Source organism: Crocodylus siamensis, chromosome 2 (assembly GCF_052110815.1).
Source record: "Crocodylus siamensis isolate JL-2025a chromosome 2, ASM5211081v1, whole genome shotgun sequence".
NCBI lineage: Eukaryota > Metazoa > Chordata > Crocodylia > Crocodylidae > Crocodylus > Crocodylus siamensis.
In genome coordinates this window covers 34,990,156-35,017,411 of record NC_143396.1, presented here as the reverse complement: position 1 = coordinate 35,017,411, position 27,256 = coordinate 34,990,156, and the positions used below count along the sequence as shown (strand labels likewise).

Genomic DNA, 27,256 nt, shown 5'->3' with positions numbered 1-27,256 from the left:
GAAAATTGTACTACATACAACATAAATATAAGTATACATACAAAGTCTGAATTGCACGGAGAGGTGAAAAGGTGCCTTTAGCAATGGTCTGAAGCTTGTTATCATACAGAGAGAGAAGGTTTAGGTTGTGTAGATCTTGGAAAGCATCTACGCGCAGACAGTTTATCTTGTTGGCATTTAATAATCTGTTAAATCAAAGATAATTATAAAATGGAAGGAATTAGTTCACTGGCACTAAAGTTGCACTGTGGTTTTACAAAGAAACTTCTTGTTCTGGTTACAAATAAATACCAGGAATTGTTTGGCTCAGTATTATAAATAATCTTAATTAGCAATGGCATGAAGCATTTTACTGAATTAAAATATCTTATTAGGCATCCTTTAATTATTCTGTTACATTTACACATAGAAGTTGAAATGCACTGAATTGCTTAGCCAAAATCTCAGGATATATACAGTGTCTGTGGGCAGTATTTTTCTAAGTAAGGAAATAAGCCTGGAAAAACAAGTATAAGCAAGGAAAATATCTCCTTTTGCCAATAAAAGAACTGAACACTGTGTTCAGTAGCTGGATGAGATGTGCAGTGGCACTTTTAATTACATGTTACTAATCAGCATGCTGCCAAATCATATGCAAGGCTATAGTAAAGACTGGAAGTACAAAATAAGTCTTCTTGTATCCTGCAGCAGCATTACTCTATCTCCAAAGAGAACTCTTCCTTCCAGGTAGCTCCAACATTTCAAATTTAAAAGCTCTAAAATAAGAATCCATTATCTAAGCCCACAAGCCTTTAAACCACCACCACCATGAAACTTGATGCTTTTGTCAAGTCAACCCCTTTTTGATATTTCTTTTTTTTTTCTGCCCATCAGAAAATGTGCAGAACGTGTGCGTTTTACATTTTGATTCACACAGTTTCAACTTATGACATAAAGGTGGATTTTTATTGGAATAAATAATATTCTGCCCCAAAAATGTACTTCAGATAAGAAAAGCCCTGTCTGTAGAAAATGTATCCAAATGTAGTGATTTTTATATACACCCTGAATTGAAACTGAAAGATTTTCTTTCAACTTTGAGACCTAAATAAAACTATCTGTAACTAGAGCCCCTCTCAAAAGGAACCAAGGAAAATGCATTCATGACTATTGTATCATAACTTAAAAAATAATTGTGAAACACTGCATTTTCTCGCATCAATTATTTGCCCCCCTTCTTCCACAACTATTTATTTGAGACATTTTGCCAAATCACCGTCTCTAATTTCTGGACAGCGCGTGCATTTAGTTAGGTGGGTAGAAATTATTTACTGAATTCATCAGCCTTTAAAGCTACAAGCTAGTGATTCTCAAATAATACTCTGGAGAATACCACTACTGTTTTATGGCCTGTTGAACACAATCTGTTTTTAAATAGTCCTAACACTCCACTGTCATTCCTACGGATTTTTTTGACAATTTTTGATAAACATATCATGACATTTTCCTTTATACCCACTGTTAAACCAAAACATAGATGACACAAGACTACATGGGAACTGCAAGTCTGTCAAATGACTCAGCAACTGGACATAAATTCAAGACTTCACAAAGATTTCAGAAGTTATAAAAAACAATCAGTGAAATTGTACTAATATTTGCATTTAAAATGGATGTCATTAAAATATCATTTGCACAGTAACTTCATAGAGAAAATACTGTGTTAACACAGCAAGGTATTTCTACTGTGGTTAATATTTGCTGTCTCATGATCTCAGTGTACCATAACAGCACGCTAATTCATCAAGGTTCATTTCATGGTTGGGCTTACTGGCATACAAAGGGTTCACATGCATAGCTTGAGAGGTCAATTTGTGGGCAACTGGCACAGCCACCAATATAACCGAGAAATACTGACTTCAGTTTTAACCACTAAAACCAAAATTAATGCTTTCACCGTGCTCCAATTTTTCACATAGGAATATACTTTCCTACACATTTTTTCTGGGTACACATCCCCTTTCCCAGTTTCTCCCCAGTTAACCCAAAATACAATAAATATTCAATAAATACTCACAGCAACTGTAGAGAGAAGAGTCCTTCAAACAGACCTTTTGGAAGTTCTGTAATTTTATTCCCATAGAGGACACTGTAATGAAAAAGTATGAAACAAGGTGGCTACTTTAAGTGACCTATGCGATCTTGTTCTGACTTGAAAGACGAAAAGAAAAAGGAAAAAAACAACTTCTTTCTTCTATTGTGAAGTGATTCTATACGTTATTTATAACTAAGAAACTTGGTATTTAAAAAAATATGATCCCAGTAAGCTGACTGTAAAAGTGTAGGGATCTGCCCATGCAGAAATCATTGCAGGATTAGGGCCCAAGTGGTTACGTTTACAGGGGAACCCTGTCAATCTAAGCTTTAGAATCACCAAACATAATAACTAGAAACTTTATTCTACTACTCAAGTAACTGCTCAGTGAGTGAAAAGGCCAGACCCTTCCTCTTAGTCAAGTTTGTTCAATATTTCCTACACCTGCTCATAGCAGCCAATATAGCTGAGAAGCCAATGGATGTTTACGCCTTGTTTGTTACTCCTTATTTTTAATTCTACAAAGGACATTAAAGATAACACAGACTTTCAGGAGCAGAACTGCTTAGCTACTAATCCTTCTTTGACCTGCTGCAATGGCACCTAATGAAATATTTATGAAGTGTGACACCATCTTTACTTTTGACAAATCAATATATTATTTATATCAGAATATCCATCTGACTAAGAAAAAATATATAAAAAGCCAGTGAACAATTACATACTGTACCAAAGGTTTCTGAACTGCAAATCAAAAGCCCACATTGGCACCCTGTCAAGAGCCTAAAGGCAGCATCTAATATGCATGCTAATTTAGGTTTAAAAAATAAAAAGTGCACATAGCAATAATAATTCCTGGCTTGAAGTGGCAGACTTTGCAACCTAAAAATGTTTTGTTTTTAGTGCAGTATATGCATTACTTTCTATACACAGTACATTTAACTCTCTCTAGGACTTTATCTTTTTATTTATCTCTTTCAGGTCACTGTACACAGAAGGTGTTTTTGTTTGTTTGTTTGTTTTTTTAATAATATATTCTGTGTTCCAGATCAAATCAGCCAAATCAGTTCCAAATTGTATTAATTGAGTAGAACTCAATTTTTCCAAAAACCATATCGATGGAGCAGGTAGAACTCAATCTTTCTAAACACCGCGCATGGCACTACAACTGGTGAACATCCTTCATCCCAGACGTATCGCCCTGGGACTTCAGATACTCCACTCGGAGGCATCCTGCATGCAGGCCTAAGCCTAGAGGTCTTGGGACTCAGATGCTCCCAGATACTACAGGCAAGCATTTTCTGTTCCAGACGCTTCAGTCCTGGACTTCAGATACTCCCTACACTTGATTTTAGCCTACACCCCCATATTACACATGGGGAAAGAATAAAACAGAGAAGCAAAGCAATGAGTTCAAGATGACACCAAAGGCCAGTGGCAAGCTTGAAACAAAAGTAAATCTTCCGACTCTCATAATAATGCCATCAACACCAAGAACTATCTAACATGGAAAACAATCTTAAAATATATTTAACACTATTAAATTGTTTACAGGTAATGCTGTATCATATTTTTCCTTGTTACTGTATTAACTCAGCACAGAGAAAAATGCTTTTCATCCTACATTCATCCTACAAGGATCAATCATTGAATACATTGGCTATTATTAAGCTACTGCCAAAAGCAGCATGTGCTCAATAAAAAAACAACTATGAAGCTGATCAAATGCAGCCAACACTGAGCACAACTATATAACACATTGATCCATATTCGGCAAACAAGCTGACAGGAACTTATTACAAGGATAGGTTAGCACAGCCCATCTGAATAGCATATGTGGTGGTGCCCCCTGCACTCAGTCCCCCCCAGCACCAACTCTTTTTCAAGTCATGGCAAGCCACTGCACTGAATACATTTCAACTTCCTCTTCACTCCCACAGCTGAACTGAGCCTTTCTTTCCCATTCCAATTGATTTCTGTTTCTTTATTGGTCTTAAATGTCTGGCAAACATCACCAAACAGGATCCTAAACAGTTCACTCAGAACCCCCCTGTTGCCCTTCCTCAGCCTGTCTCACATGAGTAGTGTGGCCCTGCCCTCCATGAGCTAAAGCCAAACTAGGCTGCACTGCACCTTATCTAAATAACATTTTTGGAGGATCCAAGGACTTGAGCCAAGAACACCCGGTTCCAGTTATGAGTGGAGGGCTAATTAGCTCATGAATCCTTTGTGGGGGTATCTGGAAAACATACACACACACACACACACACACATATATATATATATATATATATATATATATATACACACACCGAGCAGTACTGAGCTACAGGGTCACCACAGCCTGAAACACTGTTGACTCTGCTGGGGCCCAAACCAATTAACTATATGGTGAATCATGAGCCTTTTGGTTTTGGACCAACATAGCTTGTACTACATATAAGAAGCATTACTCAAAAGTGCTGCTTAAAAAAAAGGTGGCTTGCATCAATGCTCCATGGACTGACTAAGTATATGGGTATTATATGCAAATTGCTACAGCCACGTTTAATTTCGAAGTTATTCTTTTCAAATTTGCTGTACTGCTTTTATAAAAGTGAATCCTTTTAATGGATATGAAAGAGCAGAAAAGCCAGGATGTGTGAAAATAAAATGATTTTTCTTGAGGGAAAAAAACCCAAACCCAATACATTTAGTGTCTTTTAGAACTTCCAAAACAGTGAAATTTCCCTCCATAACAGAGAAAGTACTTTTAAAGAAACTATATAATTTCAACTCCATTTCATCAGTATTTCTGAAATACTCACTTTCTGTGAGAACAGTGTCAGATAGGGCTGTAGAACAACACTTATTCTTAATTAAAGATCAAAAGGTAGAAGCTAACCCCCGCCCCCCACCAGACCTCCTCTCTGAGTGATGCTGTTAACTCAGAGTAAAGGAGCAGGAGGCTGTCAGTAGTCCTTTTGTAAAGCTCTGCATGTGAAAAGTTATTTTGTTTACTAAACTGATCAGGATGACAAAAAATCAGAATCAAAGAAATGTGTGGCTGGAAGTGACCTCTGGATGTCATACAGTCCAGTCCTCTACCTGAGGCAGGATCATCCCTATCCAAACCATCCCACATAAATCCTTGCCTAACTTATTACTAAAACTGCACAGTCAACCCTGTTATACAAGTAACTACAAGCCATACCACCCTAACCTGCTACAAGTAATGCATAGGGACAATGATGGTTAACATCCTGCTGTTGCAAGGACTGTTAAACTATGCTCAAGAGAGCCAAAGAAGATGACTATGTCTTCCCCTGCTACAGGGGAAGGCAAAAACCCTCACAGTCTGTACCAATCTGACTATTCCTTCCTGAACATAAATTTGACAATCAGTGCACCCTGATCAGAGAAAATGATCAAGGAACACATCTGCAGGGGCCCAACATGGGAGGTAATGCTCAGGGCCAACCAACATGGGTTAACTGCAGGCAGATCCTGCCTGACTAACTTTGTTTCCTTTTACGATCAGGTCACAAAGTCCTTGGATGTGGGTGCTGAGGTGGATGTCATCTTCCTGGACTTCAAGAAAGCCTTTGATACTTTCTCACCCCATTCTCATAAAAAAACCCTAGGTGACTGCGGCATTGATGCCTGCACAGTCAGATGGGTGGCAAATTGGCTTGATGGTTGCACCCAGAGTGTGGTGGTGGATGGGTCATTTTCGACCTGGAGGGATGGGGGCAGTGGAGTTCCCCTGGACTTGGTCCTCGGGCCTGTGCTATTCAATATCATTATCAGCCACTTAGAGGTGGGCGTGGAAAGCACGCTGCCCAAATTTGCTGATGACAAAGATGTGGGGAGAAGTGGGCACACAGGAGGGGAGGGACAGAATCCAGCTAGATCTACACAGGTTACAGAGGTGGGCGGATGTGAATAGGATGGAATTCAATGCAGACAAGTGCAGGGTACTGCATCTAGAGAGAAGAAGCCAGCAACACACCTATAGGCTGGGGAACTCCCTTCTCAACAACACAGTTGCTGAAAGGGATCTTGGAGTTATTGTTGACTCCAGGATGGACTTGAGCAGCCAATGCAAAGCGGTCAGTAAGGCTAACCGCACCTTGTCGAGCATCTAGCAGGTCCAGGGAGGTGATCCTCCCCCTCTGTGTAGCGCTGGTCAGGCCACAGTTGGAGTACTGCATATAGTTCTGGGCACCGCATTTCAAGAGGGATGTGGCTAACCTTGAGAGGGTCCAGAGAAGGACCACTCACATGGTCAGGGGGCAGCAGGCCAGGCCCTACAAAGATAGACTAAAAGGCCTGAACCTATTCAGCCTCCACAAGAGAAGACTGAGAGGGGATCTGGTGGCCATCCATAAATTCACCAGGGGGGACCAGCAGAAAATAGGTGGGGCTCTGTTCCCCTGGGCACCACCTGGGATAACAAGGAATAATGGCCACAAATTGATTGAGAGCAGGTTCAGGCTTGATATAAGGTGGCATTACTTTATGGTTAGGGCTGTTAGGCTCTGGAATGGGCTCCCAAGGGAGGTGGTGCTCGCCCCAACCTTGGGGGTCTTCAAGAGGAGGTTGGGTAGATATCTGGCTTTGGTACTATGATCCCTGCACTCGTTCCTGCCCAGAGCAGGGGGTCGGACTTGATAATCTGTTCAGGTCCCTTCCAACCCTGGAAACTATGAAACTATGGACAAGAACCTCTAGTCAGGAATCTCTAGATTTGAGTTCCAGCAGGAACACTGGCACACCCTAGTCAAAATCCTCAGCCTTGGTTCCATGCAACACCCAATACTTCTGAGGAAGAGGGAAAAAAACCCTTAACACGTGTTGCAACAGAAAGGGAAAAAAATTCCTTCTGTGGCTTATGTTGCAACTAGCAAAACACACAAGCATGGAAATGCCCATAGCATAGCATAGACATAACTATTCCTAAGCTACAAACAAACATCACCAAATGGAGCGATACAGTTGTGCCATGATGTGTCACCATTGATGGTGTAGGATGAGAGGTGACACAATCTCCCTGCTTTTCCCGCTGCCTCAAAGCTATGCTGTGAATCTAGCACAGTAGGGAAAAGTGTTTTCCTGCTGGCTGGCTGAATGAGGAAGCACTTTCCTCTGCTACTCAGAAAAGCTAGGATTTTTCTGGGCTGGCCAGCCCTGAGCAGGGAAGCACTTTTTTCTGCTGCCCCAAAACCATGGTATAGGTTTGAGGCAGCAGGGAAAATGGTGTTTTCCTTATCTAGCCTAGCCAGCCCCTGGGATTGGCTGAGTTAGGAAAGCACCACAAGGTAACAGATGTCTGCCACAATAAAGCAGGAGAGTCTATTACTACCTTTTGTTGCACCACTGATTTTGCTGTTATGTGGCACAACAAAGTGTAAGGATGTCTATTTCCTCTACATTTGTGCTGGCTTGAAAGTTAAGGCCATATAAAATGAGATATCACACAACATCTGTTTCCATCCCTAGATCATCCCTGACCAACGCTTGTCTAATCTCTTCTTGAACACCTCCAGTGATGGAGATTCCACAACTTCCCTAAGCAAACTTTTCATTGCCTTGCTGCTCTAACAGTGAAGAATCTAATATCTGATAGTCAGTCTAAATCTACTTTACTGCAACTTCAAGCCAGTGTTCTTCTTTGGAGCAAGAGACACAAGGTGTTTTCCCTTTTCCTTATGGCAGCCTTTCAGGTATTTGAAGAAAACTCTTAAGTTCCTTTTCCACAAGCTAAGCATACCCATTTCCATCAGCCTTTCCCTCTATGGCTTGCCTTCCGAGCCCTTTATCATTTTGTCACTCACTTCTGCACCCTCTCTAACTCACCCATATTCTTTTTAAAATATAAAGCCCAGAATTGGACACAATATGCTAGACTCATCTAGCCTAACCATTGCCAAGTAAAGATACAAGATCGTCTCCTATGTTTTGCACCTAATAATCCTATTGATGCGGCCCAAAATCACATTCACTTTTTGTGGAGCTACATCACACTGCAACTTTGTACTGAATCTGTGATCTATCAGTATACCCCTAGCTCCCTTTTTATACTGTTGCAGCCAAGTGTCACCCATTTTATATTTATGTTTTTGATTATTCTCCACAAGGTGTAGCACCTTGCATTTGTCAGCACTGAACTTCATCCTGTTAGCTCCAGTTCAGCTTTCTAATCTGTCATGATCTTTCTGAATTGTACTCTTGTACTCTAATGTGTCTGCAATCCTTTTCTGTTCCATGGCATTTGCAGTTTTGCTCAAAAAGCTTTCTCTTCCAGCATCCAAATAATTAATAAACACATTGAACAGTAGTGGATCCATAATTGGGACTCCAATCAAAACCTCTTGCCTTTCTGATATGGATTATTTTATAATTACCTTTTGCTTATAGCTATTAAAAACATATCTGTCTGCCTTGTTGTTTTGTTTAGATCGCATTTCTCCAATTTGTTTATGGGAAGGTCAAATGGGACTTTGTCAAAAGGCTTGCTGAAATCCATTTACAGCTACTACAGCTACTACATCCCCTTCATCCACCCAACTAGGTAACTTATCAAAGAAGGAAATCATGTTTGTTTGGCAGTTATTTGTTCTTAATAAAATCTATGCTGGCTGCTCATGATCAGCCTTTCCTTTAGCAGATACTTACAAACTGACTTCCTTATGATATGTTCCAGTTATTTCCTGGGTATTGAGGTAAGACTAATTGATCTATAGTTCCCTGGGTCTTCCTTTTTGCCTTTTTTTAAAGAGGGTTACTACTTTGTCTCTTTTCCAGGCCTCTGGTACCTCTCCTGGCTTTCAAAATTTTGTAATTATTATTATCAAGGCCGCCGAGATTTCCTCTGTCAGTTCCTCTAGTATCGGGGAATGAAGTTCATCAGGCCCCACTGACTTGTATTAATTCAGACCCATAAAAATCTCTCTGAGTGTTACTGTTATCTCATCCCTCAGGTTGTCCCCTGGTTCTTTAAAATTAACCTCTTTAGCTCTTTGTGTTCTGCTTAAGTTCCCCATAAAGAATGAGATAAAGTAGGTGTTGTGCAGCGCTGTATTCTTTGCATTTTCTGTTAGGACTTTTCCCTGTCTATTTAAACAGTAGACCCACAGCTTCCTTGGTCTTTCTTTTCTCCACAACATATTTACAGATCCTCTTCATGCTGTTTTTAACTTCCCTTGTCAGGTGAAGCTCATTTTTCACCTTATCTCTCCTGATTTTGTTCCTGCAAGTTCTTGTTATTCCCTCGTATATTTCCTTTCTGATCTGCCAATATTTCCACTGACTTTTGTATTTGGGGCATCCTACAAGCTCCTTATGCAACCATGCTGGTCTCTTGACATTCTTCTTCTGCTTCCATCATGGTGGAATAGCTTCTTGTTGGGCTTCCAATCCCCTGGGCCGCTTCAACCTTCAGTCTATCTTCCCATGGCACCATTTTAAAGGAAAAAGGGCAACATCCCAAATTTAATCTTTTTTAATCATCATGAGATTACTTCAGGAAATACATGAGATTACTTCAGGAAATACTTCCCTACATATTGTCAAAGATCAAAGTCTTTGATTTCAGATGCCGATGGCAAAAGTTCAGATGGCAAAAGGTCAGAAGCTAACACAACAAACTCTGTAATTGTAATTTATCCCTCTGTATTAACAGTGTTGCATATACACACCCCTGTCTGTGCCTCATTTCAAATTACTTGAGCTTCTCATATGAGAGAGAGAAACTGACCTTGACAGCCCAGCACGAAAGATAAAGTACCTATAGTAACGAGATTAGCTGACTTTAGTGAAGTTGTAAAATTAAATAATATACTATGCGCGCCATCCTGTGACCAAACAGGACCAGTACCACCCAAGTAAAAATAACCCCCCTTTTTTCTGAAACCTGAGCAAACAAAGAAAGCACAAGTGCCAACTCATTAATTATTTATGCTAGTGTATAGTAATTGGTCACTTTTGCCAAATATAACTTTGAAAGAACTTCCACCCAAAGCAGAGAACTGTGTATACACTCAAGAAGAACAGATTGTGCACAACGACTGTTATCTTTTCCGCCTACGTATTTTTTTTTCTGGCGTATCCCCGTCTTGCCGGCCTGTCTATCTCTCCATCTCTGGTGTTATCTTTCTTATCAAGAGCTCCCGGTAATCTGCAGACTGCAATGGCTTATGTGAATTGCTCAGAATCTGTAACAAGCAACTCTCTTACCCACCCTGTAAATGCTGGGTAACATGATATCTGCATGCTGTAACTGAATAAATCAACTCCTCTGCCTATGCTGCAGCACATCAGTAGTGTAAGTAAAATAAACTTTTCTGTGTAATCACCACGCTGTGTTTAAATCATACTGACTCCTGCTCACCGTTATCACCCACCTGCCCAGTCACAAATCCCCCTCCTCACGCCAAGCCAGTCGTGCCGACCCAGGCTCGCAGGTCAAGGGTGCACCGGCATTAGGGGCGGGACACATATGCACATTTTTCAAATAAATGCACATTTTTCAAATACATTCCATTCAACTACTTGCATTTCATATGAAACTTCTCATTTATAATTCACTTATTAAGAAATATCTAAATTGTGTATGCACATCAATGTATTGTCTTTACATTTAGCATGCAGATCACTAACAGAATGGTTGAAAAGGTACTGAAGCCAAGGAAGTTACATACCTCAGCAACGATACAACATAAACTGTGCAAAAGAACACTATGGCAAAACCTTGGAGATTTAAATGATAATATTACATCAGAAACAGAGGTCATAGCTGACCTATGACCAGGAGTGTTCTGGAGCAGTGCCCTAGTATCAGGTAAATCTGAAGATGAGAAGAGATTCATTTCTTAGACTTTCCATGGCCCTATATGAAGAATCAACTGTGTATTCACCCTTGTCATTCTTTAGATGAGCATTTACTTCTTTTAGCATGGCTCCTTGGGTCTGTACCTTTAGGGGTGGACAGTTTGGCCATGTGACTCAACTTTGGGAGTACCAAATGCTCTCCTGCCAAGACTTTGATATTGAAATTTGTTGCTTATGGGAGGAAGGTCTTTATCTCCTGACCACAGCACTTCATCTGCTTAGGTGTTGCCTTCTGGGGCTCCGCCTCCCCTATGCCCTGCCTAATGCCAACCAGCTGTTGAAGTCCCAATAAGGTAAGGAAGAACTCACAGTCTTTTCATGGTCCCCTCACTAGAGGGTCCATAAAATGTCTGTTGAACTCTTAGGGTAATTCAGCCCTGCTGGTCCAACTCTCTCTCTTCTTGCACCTCATGCATCATCGTTCATAAAAGTCCTCTTATTGGCTCACTTTCCACAGACAAAAGAGGGGGTAAACTATGTAACAACACGTCACACTCCCCTTTTTACTCATATGTTGGATTATTCTCTCTCACACTCTTTTCCTACAGGATCCTCACTGCCTATCAGCCAGCAGTCTCTCTGAGGTGTCCACTCAGCTCCTTTGGGTAAGTCTGTAGGCTCCTCTGCTTCATGGGAAGCAGTTCTGGATCCCATCATTTGCCCCTCCTGGGGCAATCCATGCCAGGATACGGATCTCTCCTGCTTCAAGCATGCACTTCTGGTCCCCTCTTTGCAGGTTCCTGGTCAGCTTTTATCTAGACCCCCAGCACCCCCTGCCCTCCTAGCAGCTTTTATCTGGGTGTTCCCTGCCAATCAGAGCCAGCAAGTGCTCTTAAAGTATGCTGGTGCTGGCGGCGTGGTTTTACACACCTGTGTCAGAGTTGACTAGGCTGGTTCTCCTCATTGCTATGGCTTCCCGTTTGCTGCCAGTAAATCCTTTTTAAAGGCAGTTGTTTTCTGGCTGCCACAGACTATTATCAAGTTATATTTAGATTAAGAGCACATGAATCCTTCAAGACCTGGAATCTATACCTTTCTCAAGAGGTACACTAAACACTTTCAGTGCCTGAGTGCTTAGAGGGGAGCGGGGGGGGAGGTGGAGACTAGGGGTGGGGTGGAGGGATTTATATGGACCAGTGGAGAGCTGGGGAGGAGGAAAGGGAGACAAATAACTAGGATATATGCAGGGGTAAATAATTATAATCATATAATTGTTATAATCATCTTCAGGAGGTCACACTAAATGAAATAGGGCCCCTTCTGGGCTTAAAATGTATGAACTAAGCATCTAGATATATGACTCTTTTCCAAAATGAGGCAGAAAGAAGAATGGACCTGTTGGATTCATTCCAGTCTTAACTTATCCAAACAAAGGAAAAGAAGAGAAGAATGGTAATGTTCAGAATCTGTATATTGCTTAGAAGAATACCAATTCAAGTGCTTGAATCATTTTTTGAGTCTATCATCTTCTGACTGATTCTGCAGACTCCTCCTGTAGCTCCTGGGGGCATAAACGATGGAATCAAAGTCTCCTGAAAATCCAAACCTAATCTTTTCTTTGGGACCCCAATCCAAAATCAGTTCTGAATGAACTTGTCTCAGGCTGAGACAGTGAGAAGACAAGCCTTCTCTTCTTCAAGATGACATAATATTTGTTTCTATTTTCTGGTTCTTTCAGGCCCAATGGGTAAATGTTACTTAGGTCAGGCATATATGAGGGGGAATGGTGGAAGTTCATTCAAAAATTGTTAGGAATTCTCTGAAATATTATAGCATTGATTACAACAGTGAAAAAAAGGGAAAAGAAGAAGGTTGGGGAAGGCTTTTATAGTTACGTTTTAAAACACCTATCCTATGGTCAGCATGTGTATACATCCTACCTGTCACATCACTTAATCTATCTCTGAGAAACGTAAGTCATAAAGCAAAACAATATAAGCAAGAATCTTAAAGGCACAACTATTATATTCTTTACAGGAACCCAAGTCAGCATTCTTCAATCACTGCCTAGAGCCACAGTCTTCTTTAAGACAACTCTATATTTACCTAACACCACAGCTTTCCATCTGCCTTCTTATTGTTTGTTATTACCATGTCTTATCCCACTAAACTGGCCTTAGACTGCGTATAAGAACTATTGCTGGAAAATAAAAAAGCTATCTGTTTTCTACAATTCTCTGTATGCTGTGAAAATATTAACATAAAATAAGACTGATGTCAGTGGTTTAGCCAGCAAAATGTTTAAGACTATGGACCTAACACTTCTGAAACTTTTTTTACATTTAGAAGACAAAAAAGATAGAGTTTAAATAAGAATTTTGCACAGACTTGAAAATTCAAAAAGTTTGCACACTATAAACATAAGAAAGTTACGCTCTGTTTTGAGAGAGAAAATTTATACTTACAGAGAGTTGAGTGAACGCAGGCCCTGAAAAGCATCTGGAGCTGCCTCAGAGATCTGATTATTGCTCAGATCACTAAAATAAGGAATGAGGTTACATTAAATTAATTCAAAGTCATGCTACAAAAGGTAAATACTGAAATAATATCTGCTTAGCATAGGTTATGTGAGATATTTTAATATTTATTTTGACTTCATGAAAGAAAGGTGAATTCACATATAAAACACTTGAAACTGCAATATTATAGTGAAAGAAATTGTTAAATAGAAGGTATTTTAATAAAAATGATAACAAGATTTATTTGTGGTACTTATAAGAGGCTTAAATACATTTTATGAAGTATTCTTTGTGGAAAGAAATTTATAACCTCAATGATATTATGAAATGAAAATGTCATGCCCTCATTTTAAACTACGTACATAAACAACATAAAGAGATTTTTTCTTGTTATTCATGCACTATATTTATATAAATTCATATAAATTATATCAACATGTTAAGACACAAGCAATTGTTACTAATATGACAAAGGAAATATACAATTTTAGCACACAGCAGCTAACTCTCCTTCTGTCAAATATTCTTAAGTACTCATACATTGATAGGAGTTTCACTGTTTGACCATGATCTGTTTTATAAAAATGCTTGTATTTAATTTCAGACTTCCTACTCACATTCTTCGAAGCTTTTTATACGGTGAGAAAGCTCCAGGAGGGATGACCTTGATTGAATTCTGCTCCAACCGTCTGCAAAGAAAAACATTATCATGAAAATACAAAAATGTAATGCCAAAGAGCAATCTAAAAAATATGCAAATCATATGTGAATAAATTATAGAAGTATTTTAATAAACACAGGTGTTAACTTTTATTTTTGCCAGGGGGGCCCTAAGATGATGCCCTCCTTCCCCCACTGGCATGACTGGAGCAGAGCTGAGTGAAGTCCATGTAGGGGTGGGAGTAGATGCAGGCTACTCACAGCAGGCTCAGGGCTTCCCACCCTGCTGCCCAGCCCCCAGGAGCCCTGTGCTTACCATGCCACCATGGCAAGGCACCCCCTGCCCTCCTGGCTGCAGTGGGGGGCACAACTCTGTGCACTGCCCTTGTTGCTGCCAGGCACGCAGGGGTACCTCAACATGGTGGCATACTGGCACGGGGCTTCTGGGCGGAGGGCAGTAGGGCACGGAGCCCTCAGAGGGAAGCCTGAATCTGTCTCCAGCCTGTGCACAAATCTGGGTACATGTGTCCCCGCCCCCTGGCTCCCTCCCCAAAGTGTGCACAGTGGCAGGGAGCCACCCCCCACTGACAAGCTGCTTGTGGCTCTCCCACTCCCTGGCCTTGGGCCCCATTCACTGTCTTGGTTGGGCAGTGCCCTCAGGCCCAGCCTCTGCCTCACTCCCTCCCTCACCGTGGAAGCCTCAATCTGCCCCCCCAGTAGATTTACCTGCAGACAGCTGGGGCAGCTGCTTTCCACCACTGCCTGGGACTGTATGTGGCATTCCCTGCATCATGCTTCCTGCAGACCCTTGCAGGCTAGAACTCTGCCAGCCTACAAGGGTAAACCCACCATTTCCCATGTTCTTCCACTATAAATGGGAAACCTGGGTCCCTGCATGATATTGGGAATCTGGGACAAATGGTGTCCTGGAGTGATGCAGCCAGAGACCAGGACTTGATATTCCCATTTTGGGACTGTCCTGCCCAATAAGAGACAGGTATTCCCCCTACCCTCTCCCTGACAGAAGCCAGGGCCCTTAGGCCCATGTACTCAGTTGTTATGAGAACAACACAGGCAGTTTGCAAAAAATATTATTGTATGAATATTCTTCTATGAGTTTATGCAAAGTTTATAATCATTTTCATATTTTTTTTCAGTAAAAACATGTTCTCTTGACCTTTAGAGTAAGTACAGAGCATCAACGCCCCCGAGGCTAAATTGATTTCATCTTTGTAGGTTAAGATGCGTAGATTGAACTGATAATTAAGTGAACAGACATTCACTTTGGACTCTGGAAATGCAGCTACATGCCTTCAGTGGGCCAAGCCAGAAAATAGGGGATGCTAGGGCCTGCCTCCTTGTTCTGCTAGAGCAGAAAACTGAAATCTGGAGGGGATCTGGGACAGACGTTCAATAAACTGATTTAACCTAAATCAGTTAAGTCTGATACTACATTTATCCAGGTTTATCTTAAACCAGTTTTGGTCATTTTGAAATTGGTTTATGTGCACTGAACTTCTGTTGCATTACAGATCTGAACTGGTTTCCAACAACTTATCAATTTCTGTCTCTAGCCTTAAAGTTATGAGTAATATCTAATCTGGATTTCTATACACCATATCAACAACACGTTTTTGTGCAAAACAAACAAGGAATTTAACCATACAATAGGGGTTTTTTTTATACATGCGAGTTTTGCACTTTGATATTTTAAATATTTGCCAAGAATGAACCAGCCGCATTCATATAAGATGTATATAAAGTGAGACATTCATATACCTTGTTGGAAAAAAGTTGGACAAGAATGGTAACACTGGAACACTAACAAATGCTAATCCTTGCAATGGATTGTGGATTTACATGTGCTTGACAATTTATTTCAGTGCATTAGGAAAAAAATTAAGATTTTTTCCCCTTATTTTTTTTCAAGAATTAATAAGTATCTTTGTAGTTAGCAGTAAGAATTTAACATTGCTTAGTAGATAATGTCTGGGATAATGGAAGGACCTTTTGCAGTGCTCATGAGAATCTGTTCAGATCTGTTGGGTTACTTGCAAATCACTGAAAAGCTCCATTCTTTATTCATCTTTTCCTCAGTAGAGATTCCTGGCCTACTTCAAGGAAATAAAACCCCATTCATTCTATAAGCATTGTGTAGGATCTTATGCCAGCAAACTAACAGACCAATTCCAGACAAGACACAAATAAGAGGTCCTCCTTGTATTGCTGCTCCCATACACAGAAATACCCTTTTTGCTCAGAGGCTTACAAAAGTCTTAGGATGCAAAAATCTAGTTTTACTTTAAAAAATAATAATAATTGGTGTTAATAATTCAGTACTCAGTTCTTGAGTAAGTCCTCCTACCCATTGAAAAGTAATGCAAACTAAAAACAAAACCCAGAGAAGACTATATATTTGATATGTAATGGAACTGTATTATTACATGGTGGTGGTGGGGGGCCGGAAATCTCATCTTAGATTCAAATACTAGCCCAGGGCAGGTGGCAGCTTAGCTTCCCCACCCCAACAGCCTGCCCCTACCCTCCTGCTTACTTTCTGCTCTGGCTCTAGCCCCTTTAGCTCTGACATGGCACAGCCTAGAACTGTTGCTGCTTCTCTTTTGCCTGGCCACCAGGACTGGAGCCAGGCTGAGGCTGCCAGCCTTGCCTGCCCTAGAGGAGTAGTAGAGCAGTGCAAGAGATGGCAAGCAGCAGGGAGGGGGGGATCAGGGGCAGGGAGGGAGTGCAGAAGGTAGGGAGCTTGGAAGGAGTGGGCAGGCTGCAGTCGAAAGTATAGGGTGTGGGGCAGGGACAGGCACAGGAGGCAAAGGAAGGGGGGAAGGCAGCAGAAGGGGGCACAGAGGGTGAGGAGAATGGAGCTGAGGGCAGGAATGGACATGGGGAAGAAGAGGCATAGGGACATGTGGCAGGGGGTCAGGCACAGGCATGTGGGGGGGTGGGCAGAAGGCAGGCAGCCAGTGGGCAGCATTGTAGGGAGGGCAAAAGGGCAAGGGATAGGGTTCTGGGCCCTCTCTTCCCACTGCTGCTTTCTCTGCCATAGCAGTGGGAGGGATAAATGTAATTAGATTCTGTTTAAATTCTATACATGGAAATTCATAACACATTTATTACTTTCCATGTATAGAATCTAATTATTGGGAGGAGGGGGGGGTCATCTTAAATACAAAGTTATCTTGGATTTGGGTAAATATGGTACATTCAGAATTCCACAGCGACTTATCCCACAAAACGCAGAGTTCTTTTAAAAGACAATCATATCAGTTTGTCCTATTACGTATTACTTTGCATTTGTAACACTGAATTACATTTTCTATCCTGCTAAAAGTTCATTTCCCTTCTTAGGTCTCAGAAATTCCTCAATCCTCTCCAATTGTAATAGCACGTCATCTGCTTATTTTGCCATTCTACTTCTCAAGTCCTTTTTTGACTGTTAATAAGCATTTTAAACATTGTCTGTAATCTTTTGGCACCAGACTAAACCTTTAGCCACTGTGAAAATTGTTCCTATTTTTTGTACTCTCTCAGACAGACTTCTGTAAAATATTTTGCTTCTCAGTTTAGGACTACTCCGCAAGTTAAGAGGACACATGATTACTCTTCCCTACAGAGAGACAAGAGTAAAGAATACAGATGAATAGGACAAACTTTAGCTAGATGTCAAGATCAATTCTGGTCATAAAACACATAGGTACTAACAGCTCTTGAATACATTAGTTTGAAACTTAGGTTTCTAAGCATTGGAGCTGGGAGGTTCTGAAGCAGCCTCTCAACAGGACTGGGGAGGGGGCAGGGGCAGGGGCAAGGAGAGGGGAGAAACTGGTTTCAGGATGAAACTTGATAAGTTTATTAAAGGGATTAGACCATGTGGTTGCCTGTGACAGCTGTGGATTGGGTCACCCGGGAGGGTCCTTTCCAGGCCAATATCCTATACTTAATTTTCTTAATAACTTCTTGTGATACCATTTGATAAAGGTTTTAATATGATGTGTGAATAGATTTTTGCATGTCCACGTCTGCTTCACATCTGTCTTACTGATCCATAGAGGGCATGAATCTGTTAAATCTCAGCTACACTTACTGGCTCTTTAGCTCATGCAGTAAAAAAAACCCAGCCTTTTTATGCACGAGGTCCTTAGCTTACTCCCTATCTATCCTCATGAAATCAATGAACTTATCTGAGTGGATGTGACAAAGCATTTAAGTCCAACAAAATGACATGAGGGGCCTCATGCCATTCAGATATTTAATTTAACTGAATATTCAATGTCTTGCATGCTTTTTTATCTTTTGAAAATTCTTTATACTTATAGTAGTTACTTGTGGTTTAATGTACTTGTAATTTGCTACCATACAAGTATGATATATTAAATTTACCACTGCTCAATTGTGTCTGCAGAACACGCAGATACAAAAACAGAAAAAGTTCTACAACTGATAGTGTATTTTTGAAAGGCATTTTTCAGCAGTTCTAATAAAATAAACTACCAAGTTACAAGTAGATATAATAAAATGAGCTCCATGTCAACTTAACCTAAGGCTTCACTTCAGTGAAAAATTTACAGTCTGATAGATTCTGTGTGTGGCACCAGGATAAACTTACAAGCACTCCCCGATAAAGGATTTGTTATAGTAGGATCATCTAAATGTGCCTTTTATTAGTCAAACCAATGTGTACACACTAAAACACATCACATTTCAGAAGAAAGGTTGGTACAAAAGACAAAAAAAAATCTTAAATCAGATTATATAAATACAGAAGAAAAAAATCTTGTATGCCCCACTTTGTCCATAAAGAAACCAGATCAAATTCTTGTTTTCAAGCTTTATCTTCTAATCTTCTGCTTTATCTGCCTAGAATCAGCGAATTTCATAGAGTGCAAATTTGCATCCATCCTTCCATGAAAAATCTAATTAGATACATTCCAGGGCCACAAAGCCCAGACAGAGTAATATCTATAGGAAATTTGTATTCTTCTGATAAAACCCACAGTAATTAAAAACTCATCTGTATAGTAGTGCTTCATATTAAGTGACGCACTTTTAATTCCTGAATAAAACTCTGTTTAGTTACCTAGAGCCCACAAGTCAGCTACTGAATGTTCCTAAACCACACAGTTTGGCCTTGAATGCTATATTGCAGAAGTGTACAATTTTGTGAGAATCTGTAATTTTCCACAGAAGTTTGATCACATTTCTCTATTATAATATCCCTTTCCCCTTGCCTCAAACATACCATTCCATTTTATGAAAAGTTAATATGTAGCACATAGAGTGGTTCTATAGTTTTTTCTTTAGAAGCCACAGGCAATTTTAGCAACATAATCAATAAGACAGGGAAGAAGACAGTTAAACAAATGCTTCATCAAAGAGTGTGCCCTCTCATGTAAACAGTACTCCACCCGTCACCCCATAAACACTAATTAATGTTCTTTGTATTAACTCTTTTGTTCCTATTGGGATTGTGCTTCAAATAAGTCCTTTAATACATAAGTGTTAAATATCTTTAAGTTGCCTGTTTGAAACACCTTCCTGGAGCCTATTTTCTATTTCTTTCTCTCTAGAAGAGGTCCCATAATGGGAATTTTTTTCAAGTTTCTTTTCCCATTCCCTGCTGCACACGCCCTACCACATACCACCAAACTTTGGTTCCCATTTTTATTATGAGATATAGCAGTACACTCCCCAGTTACAATTTCTAACCTAATCAAATCAAATTATGTCCCTAATGATTTGATTGAGCCTTCTCTACTTCTCCCCAGCGAGCTGCAAAATTGTTCTATATAAATTATTCAACAAGTTCTCTTGGGTCATTATTATGACCCATATAAAAAAGTTCAACTACACAATGAAACACTGCTGATTAGTACTTGCCTTGACAACTTGCAGAGGTAGACAACAAGTTGAAAAATTCTAACATCTGAATAAACATGTTTTGCTCTAAATTATATAAGGGCCCCTCTACACATGCAGGTAAAGACACATGCCACACATACATGGCAGCAGTAGTGACTGTGTGGATTACACATTAGATCCCAGGATGCCTTACTGCTGGTGCTGATCTCCAGGAAGAATTAAGCTCCCATGACTGGGAGCCTATGGGATTCCCAGCCATGAGGGTACACCATGTGCTCTCATGCCTGGGAGCCCTATCAGTTGACCTGGACTTCCTGCCCAGGAATACCTGCGGCAGAGAAACTGCAGTTGATGCAGTGTCCAAGCCAAAGGGGTGCTTCATGTCCTTATCTGGGAGGGACATCATCACATCAGCTTCAGTCTCCCCACCATGAGGGTGCATGGGGTGTCCCCATAGCTAGAAGCCCTGGCAGCTGATGGAGCTCTCAGCTGTGAGGGCTGGTAGGTAGCATCAGTTGGGAGCTCCCAGGCTCAGGGGTTCACATGGGCCCCCCAGCTGTGAGTTTCAATCAGCTGATAGGGCTCCCAGGCCTCTGGCCACCCATTCAGTTAACAGTGTGATAGGAAGCAGCTAAAAAGTGATTGCATGTATTTTGTTAAATAACTTTGTAGCTGCTTCTTCTTTTTAATCATACCATTAACCAAATGAGCATGTTGCTTGGTGACCACTTAAGCTAGGGACAAAAATTACATATAAACCAGTACAAGTGATTGCAAACTAGTCTAAATCTGTAATAGAACAGAAGTTCAGTGCATACAGACTGGCTGAACCCACCTGGATAGATGTAGTATCAGCTGAGGTTAGATTAGTCTATCACACTTGTCCCAGATTCTGCTCCCAAATCAAGTTAGGTCATGGTCCTGCCAATACCCTAGGAGCCACTGTGACCCCCTGCTAACCTCCCCTCACAGCGTGAGCAGGCTGGCCTCCATCCTCCCTCATCTGATCCAGCACAGCTGGGCTGACCCCATCCCTAGGCTGCCACTGGGCTGAGGCAACATGGAGAGAGGCAAAGCCTCTGCTCTCCAGCACAACCAGCAGTGGCACAGGGGACAAGCGAGGGGGGGGAACTGAGCCCCCAGCCCTGGCTTCCCCCAGCTGGTGTCTGCACTGTGGGGGCCAGAGCCACGTAGCAGGGGCTTCCGCCCCTCACTGCCCAGTTGAGCCAGGCTGTGGGGATGCTTGCCCCAGGCCTGCTCCCTGTCAGCCCCTGCCTCTCAGCCACGAGCAGGGGAGCAGGGACAGAGGGAGAAACAGAGTCCCTTACCCAGCCCCCACCAATTGGGTTTACACAATAGGGGGCGAAGCTCACACGGCGGGGGTATCCACTCCCTCCCCAGCCACTGCTTAGTGCCACTCACAGGCTCTTGCCTGTGCTTGTCATCAGTGGGGATCAGGCATCTACTCCCTCCCAGACACTTACCAGTCTTGCTGACAGGCTATTGCCTGCATCTGTCATCAGTGGTGGTCAAGCTGTGGCAGCAGCCCCCCAACCAGTGCTGGCTGGCTCATGTTGAGGAGTGGAAATGGGGGCAGGGACATCTGCTCCCCCACCAGTGCACCATGCCCAGTGAAAAAAGCCTCTGAGTCCTAGGGTTCACAGTAACCACGATCCCTAGGGCTTGGGGGCACGGGAACCCCCCAAACCCTGGGGATCATGGCTGCTGTGAGCCCTATGACTTGCAGGTTTTTCATTGGGCATAGTGCACTGGTGGAAGAGGAGATGCCCCCGCCGCACAGGCCTGGCCCAGTCCCCCCTGTCCGAGGCAGCCAGCACTGGTGGGGAGGAGGGGCACCTGGCTGCTGAGAGCTGGGGGGGAGGGGGTCGGAGGCAGGCGGTACAGGGCTGGGATGAGCCCATCAAGGGTTACCCAGCATCTGGGAGATGCACTTTGAGTGCCCCTAGCTTGCTGGCCTTAGCCAGTGCAGGCCCCCTGCTTCCCCCATGCACAGAAGAGGGAATGTCGGTTTTGTTCCCTCCCAACCTAGCCTAGGGCACTTGAAGTATGTACCTCAGAGCACTTTTATCTTGGGCTTTTTGAACCTCTGTACTTAGCCTTAAGGCATGATTATCCAGTTAATGAAACCTTAAGTGTAACATGTAGATAGGGCCTAAGTTACAGAAAAACAACTTCAGTACACCCAGCCTTCTCAGAAGCATCTGGGAAAAGCCATCCAATTTATACTGTATAGACACATACTCATAAGGTACAGGGGAGATTAGTATCAAGGGACTACCAATAGATCAAAAATAGATTTACTAAAAATGAAGTGATACTTGAAAAGAATTTTTTTCAGTTCTAAATGTCTTATCTACAAATAAATGATATATGTTATTTATTTTTAAGATTCAGTAAGTTGTATTTTGATTGAGCAAATCTGAGTGGCTTCAGCATTTAATTGATCTAAATCATCTAATTTCAGTATTTCTTCATTTACAAAAAGGCTATAAGAAGCCTGTCAAGAAACCCCACAAGAATTTTTACTACACAGAAGAAAGTATAAGCTATGTAATGAGTCTAATGTATTGCACAGATGCTGATTATACATGGTAATAAAATTGACAGCTCTTCTTTGCATTGTCCCCATCTGCTTTTAAAGTAAATAGCAAAAACAGCTGTCAGTGAAGAAAAAATAGATTTCATTGATGGGAATCACTGCAGCTCCTGACTCTGAAGAATTGCTATACATAGTCAAATCATCTCTCATCATACATAGCATCTACCAGTATTTTGAGAAAGAAGCAGCAGTAATGATTCCCTTTGCTATAGGGAGCCTTCAGGCTATTACACAGAGTACCATTTTTGCCTTCCTCAACAACTGCACCACCAAAGTACTTGTGTCAACAAACCATTCCTTCTCACTTCAGCAGCAAAATTATTTTACTGGACTCTGTAATATCACCAAAGTCAGACACAACAAAAAATGGATTTTGAACTACTGTATTATTTGCACTTTATGGTCTCAGGCTTTACTTCTGTTTGTGTTTAATAAATATGGATGAAAGTTTGCTAAATATTTGCATATAAAGCATTATTGTTTAGGCCATCGTACAGCTTGTCAAACTCTCTGCCATCTATATTAATTACTCTATCAAATACTTCCTAAGGGGATTGATTTTAAATAATACAACACCATAGCTGCATTGTATCACAAAGTGACAAGGACTGTCACTCTAAAGCTACTGCACAATTATCTTTACCTAAAAGCAAGCCCCCATACTGAATTTGTTCACTTTTCCACTGTGAAGAGGGTTATCTCATTCCCTGACCTTTACTACAACATTAAACTCTGAGAAGTTTTCAGGTTACTGCCTCCTATTGATTCAGAGTGTGGTAAAAATCCACATCCTGTCTAGTAGATGCCCTTTGAGGACTTGGAGAATATGTCCCACTGCAGAGACAGTCTGAATTATGTTCTTGAATTAGCTTCTCTTGAGCTCACCTAGATTGATTAGGAGCAGCCATGCCACATATAGTTGAACACAAGAGAGGAAGTTTATAAGCAGCAGTGTAGCTATCTCTGCTGCACTGCTAGCACGAGCATCATCAGTATTCTAGCTTTAACCACCAATACAAGCTTTCTTGTATACCAGCTAGCCCATAGAGAACCATTTAACTGGTGAAAAAATATTTTGCTCGTCTTTGGCAGTTAGATAAGGGGCCACCAGTTATATCACTAGCTAACACTGCAGTGAAAAGTTCCATGGTGCTTACAAAAAATAAAGATTTTGATGGGAAATTTTCTATAGGTGCATGTAGCATCCAGCCATTAAAAATTATTTCTTCCTTGCACTGAAAGCATGCAGAACACTTATGTCAATGACTACAGTTTCCTTTTCAGTGTAAAGTAAATTTCTGCTTGGTGAGGCAGAATGCAGTGGAGCAGGGATGTTCAACACAGCCCACAGAGCCATTTCACCAGATCCTGGCATGCATTTGTTTAAAGGTGCCATGGATTCTGATCCCTGATCCCAACAATTGTACCTCCTGCCATGCTATGTGTGCATGGCAGGAGACATGATTTTAGAATCAAGGATCAGATGCCAATTGCACCCTTTCTACTTGTCAGTGCATCATGATCCTGGGCTTCCCTTGTACTGGCAAGCTGAAAGCTGGCTGGCTGCAGTCTGGTGCAACTCAGAGTAGTTCCAGAACTGGGTCTGACAGTTAACTGACTACCAGCGCTGCTTGGGACTTTAAACCTGCCAGAGCTGCTAAGTATGAGATTTAAAGTTCCCAGCAAGGAAGGCCTTGGCTCCCCCTGCCAGGAGCCTCTGATTTCTTCCAACACCCTATAGAGCAGCCCTGGGCCCAGTTTGACGGCACTGGCTCTGGAACAAACTGCAGCTGATTGGAGACCAGAGCTGCCCATGGTCAGTGCCAACAATATTTTCTGCATAAAGGTTGGAGACCAGGGCTGATTCTGACCATGAGCTCATTTTTAAGCATCAACCCTAGAGAGCTCTCATGTCTGGATATGCCACACATTCAATTTAAAGTGCTATTCAAACAAGCTATAAACATGTCCTACATCATATGAGTAACATTTTTATGGATGGTTTGTCATTTCGTGGTGCCTTAAGTTGGGTGCATGTGTTATACTCTTGCCATTTATACCAACATTAATATATTAATGACATAAAATGTTACAAGTAGAAGGGCTGGGAATTCAGGGGTGGTGTGAGCAGGGGGAGGTTCTGTCCCAGGATCATCTGATACAGAGTCCTGATTGACTTGTCTGGCAGTCGCAGGGAGTGAGAGACTGCTGCATTAATCCCTATGGCACCATTCACCCCACACTGCTACCACCATGTCAAGAGGCTCTCTGCAGTCTCGATCCAGCCCCTCCAAGAACCCTGGGGCACAGGTGAGTTTGACACCCTTGCAACAGAGCAATATTCAGTAGAGAAGAATCAGTATATAAAGTGAAAATCTCAAAGGGGTACAATGTTTCTGGGTGATCCTACCCATGCTGGAGAATCCGTAACTGCTTTCCTGAAAGAGGAGGAGGGGGTATTTTCCCTTCAGCTTTACTTAATGCTGTAAAAATACTTATCTATTGTTATTTTTTTAAAGTTCTCTCTTGCTATAATAGTTTTCTTTTCCCCTGGTTATCCCTGATAACTCTTTCAAAACCTTCATCTTCTTAGAAACCCACTAAACCTAAACTTAAACTCAGTGATATGGGGATTTTCATTCTAGCTGAGGCTGTACATAATTTTTCTGAACCCCTTTGCTAAAATTGCTGCTGTGTCTGGCAAAAACAAGTTGCCCAAAAGAAACAAAGACTACTCCTTTCCAATCCTGCTCTAGAGGAAGAATGTGCTGCCTCTGCAGCAGTCCCACCCCAGGATAGCTTAGAATCTCATGATTGAATTCAATGAATTGAACACAAATCCCCTGTGTGGTGTGTAGTAGCCTGTGTTTGTTTATAGGGTTTCACATAAAAGAAAAAACATGCCTTTTCTCTTAGTTTTGGAGTACAGGCTTCTTGCCCAGTTCTTATGCTTCATCCCTTTAGTTCCCCTGGACTGTAGAGTCAATCATGTGCCTTCTGAGTCTAAATTATGGCTTCTTTGATTAGATGCAATGATACGAAGAAGGTTCAAGAATCAACATGAACATTTTGTGTAGCAGAAGCACAAAACGTATTCTAATAAAGTATATAAATAATGTTATAGGTACTACAGTTACTTTGCTTGGCAACTGCAGTAAGAAAATCAGTACTAGCTTAAAATTGCATGATATAAAGTTTATGAAGGCATTCAAATAGCACTAATGAAAGTCATTATTTTTCTCTTTTATTTGATAAGCTTACAGGATTTTGTACCAGTTTTGCAAAAATATTATTTAAAAAATACAGTTCTGTTAAATTTGTCTGTGCTTTTTCTTCTTCTTCCATTGGACATTTTTTTTCTTTCAAATACCTTCTAATTTTTTTTTGAAATTGTATGAGCAGGCTTGGTTAAATATAAGATGTAAAAGTGAAGATTCACTTATTTTTAAAGTACAAAGAGGGGCAAGATGTTCTTAAATACATTGTTCACACACTAATTTACACTAAGATAAAAGAGTCAAATCCCTGTAATATATTCTTTCTACAATATGGCTGCTATATATTTTTTCAAATATTTAACTAATAAAAGGCTAGGGATATGGTTTAAGTTTATGTAACTTTGTGTCTAAAAGATGGATTCTGTTTTCATTCCATCTAATCATTATAATTATATATAAATAATTATATCTGCTTACATAAATAGCTGCTGAAGTATTAACAACATTTTGCATTCTCTGTTAACGAGCCTTTCTGGTGTTGTTACAATATGCACAAGCACTGGATCTGGTACAACTGCTGACACAGAGATAGGATTGATGCTAAAGAGTGTTGTGAAAGTTACATTCACACTATTAAGTCCAAAAATGAACATTCCAAAAACACCATCATTTAAGACAAAATGAAGTCAGAAAAAAACTGTCTTCATAAAAACATACTTAAATGGTATCTATATTTATTTTCACTTACTGATGCTTGGACTTAATCATATAGTTTAAAGGACTACCTTTTATTAAAGCAGTACCCATTCACACACGCTGGGAGGTGGAAGCAATACTCAATATGTACAATGTGTCATGCAATCTGGGATGATTTCTTTAAATAGGTGTAGCAAAGCTATAAGCAGATCATTTCAAATGAATATCAATAAAATGTTTATCACAACTCTAAATACCATAAATGGCATTATAAATTAGAGAATGATTTCAAGAATCTAAAGAAATCTTATCGGTATCTTTTCTTCCTTCTTTTCTTTTCTTTTCCATTCCTTTTTTGTGCGTCTTTCTACAAATGAAACTATGTTCCCTAATTACTATGAATTCCACTGCACAGACCTCTGAGGGAAAGAAAAAATATATTAATAGTAGATTTTAGAAACCTCTAAAAATGACATAAACTTGATTTTCTGTACATAAAAATGTCATGTCTTTAAAGCAAGACAGAAGCAAATGCTTTGTTTTTCACTGAAAGCTGGAACCTCCCTAATCCAGTAGTATTAAATTTCAATTTCAAGCCCAATGCATCACTACATATTGGATCTTAAACCTAGCATTGGTCCTGGATCATTGCCTATGCAAGGCTTTGGGACAGTATAATGTTTTTAGGAATGAAATTCACTTTTGAAGGAAACCTTATATTTGGATTATTATTACTTTTTTTTAATGGCAGTTGTATAAAGCTGTTCAGAGGTTTGGAATGTTA

The 27,256-nt window shown here is 40.8% G+C and overlaps 1 protein-coding gene across 8 annotated transcripts in view; it reads right to left on the bottom strand.

Moving 5' to 3' along the window:
• SLIT2 (slit guidance ligand 2) overlaps window positions 1-27,256 on the bottom strand; it is a 453,521-nt gene that overhangs the window by 113,453 nt on the left and 312,812 nt on the right. For all 8 annotated transcript variants that reach the window (XM_090035691.1, XM_090035688.1, XM_090035693.1 and 5 more), the window contains 4 exons: window positions 14,022-14,093; window positions 13,351-13,422; window positions 2,057-2,128; window positions 42-185 (listed from right to left, as the gene is read on the bottom strand). In XM_090035691.1, coding sequence (XP_089891817.1) covers window positions 42-185; window positions 2,057-2,128; window positions 13,351-13,422; window positions 14,022-14,093 — 360 coding nt within the window. The remainder of the gene's footprint in view (window positions 1-41; window positions 186-2,056; window positions 2,129-13,350; window positions 13,423-14,021; window positions 14,094-27,256) is intronic.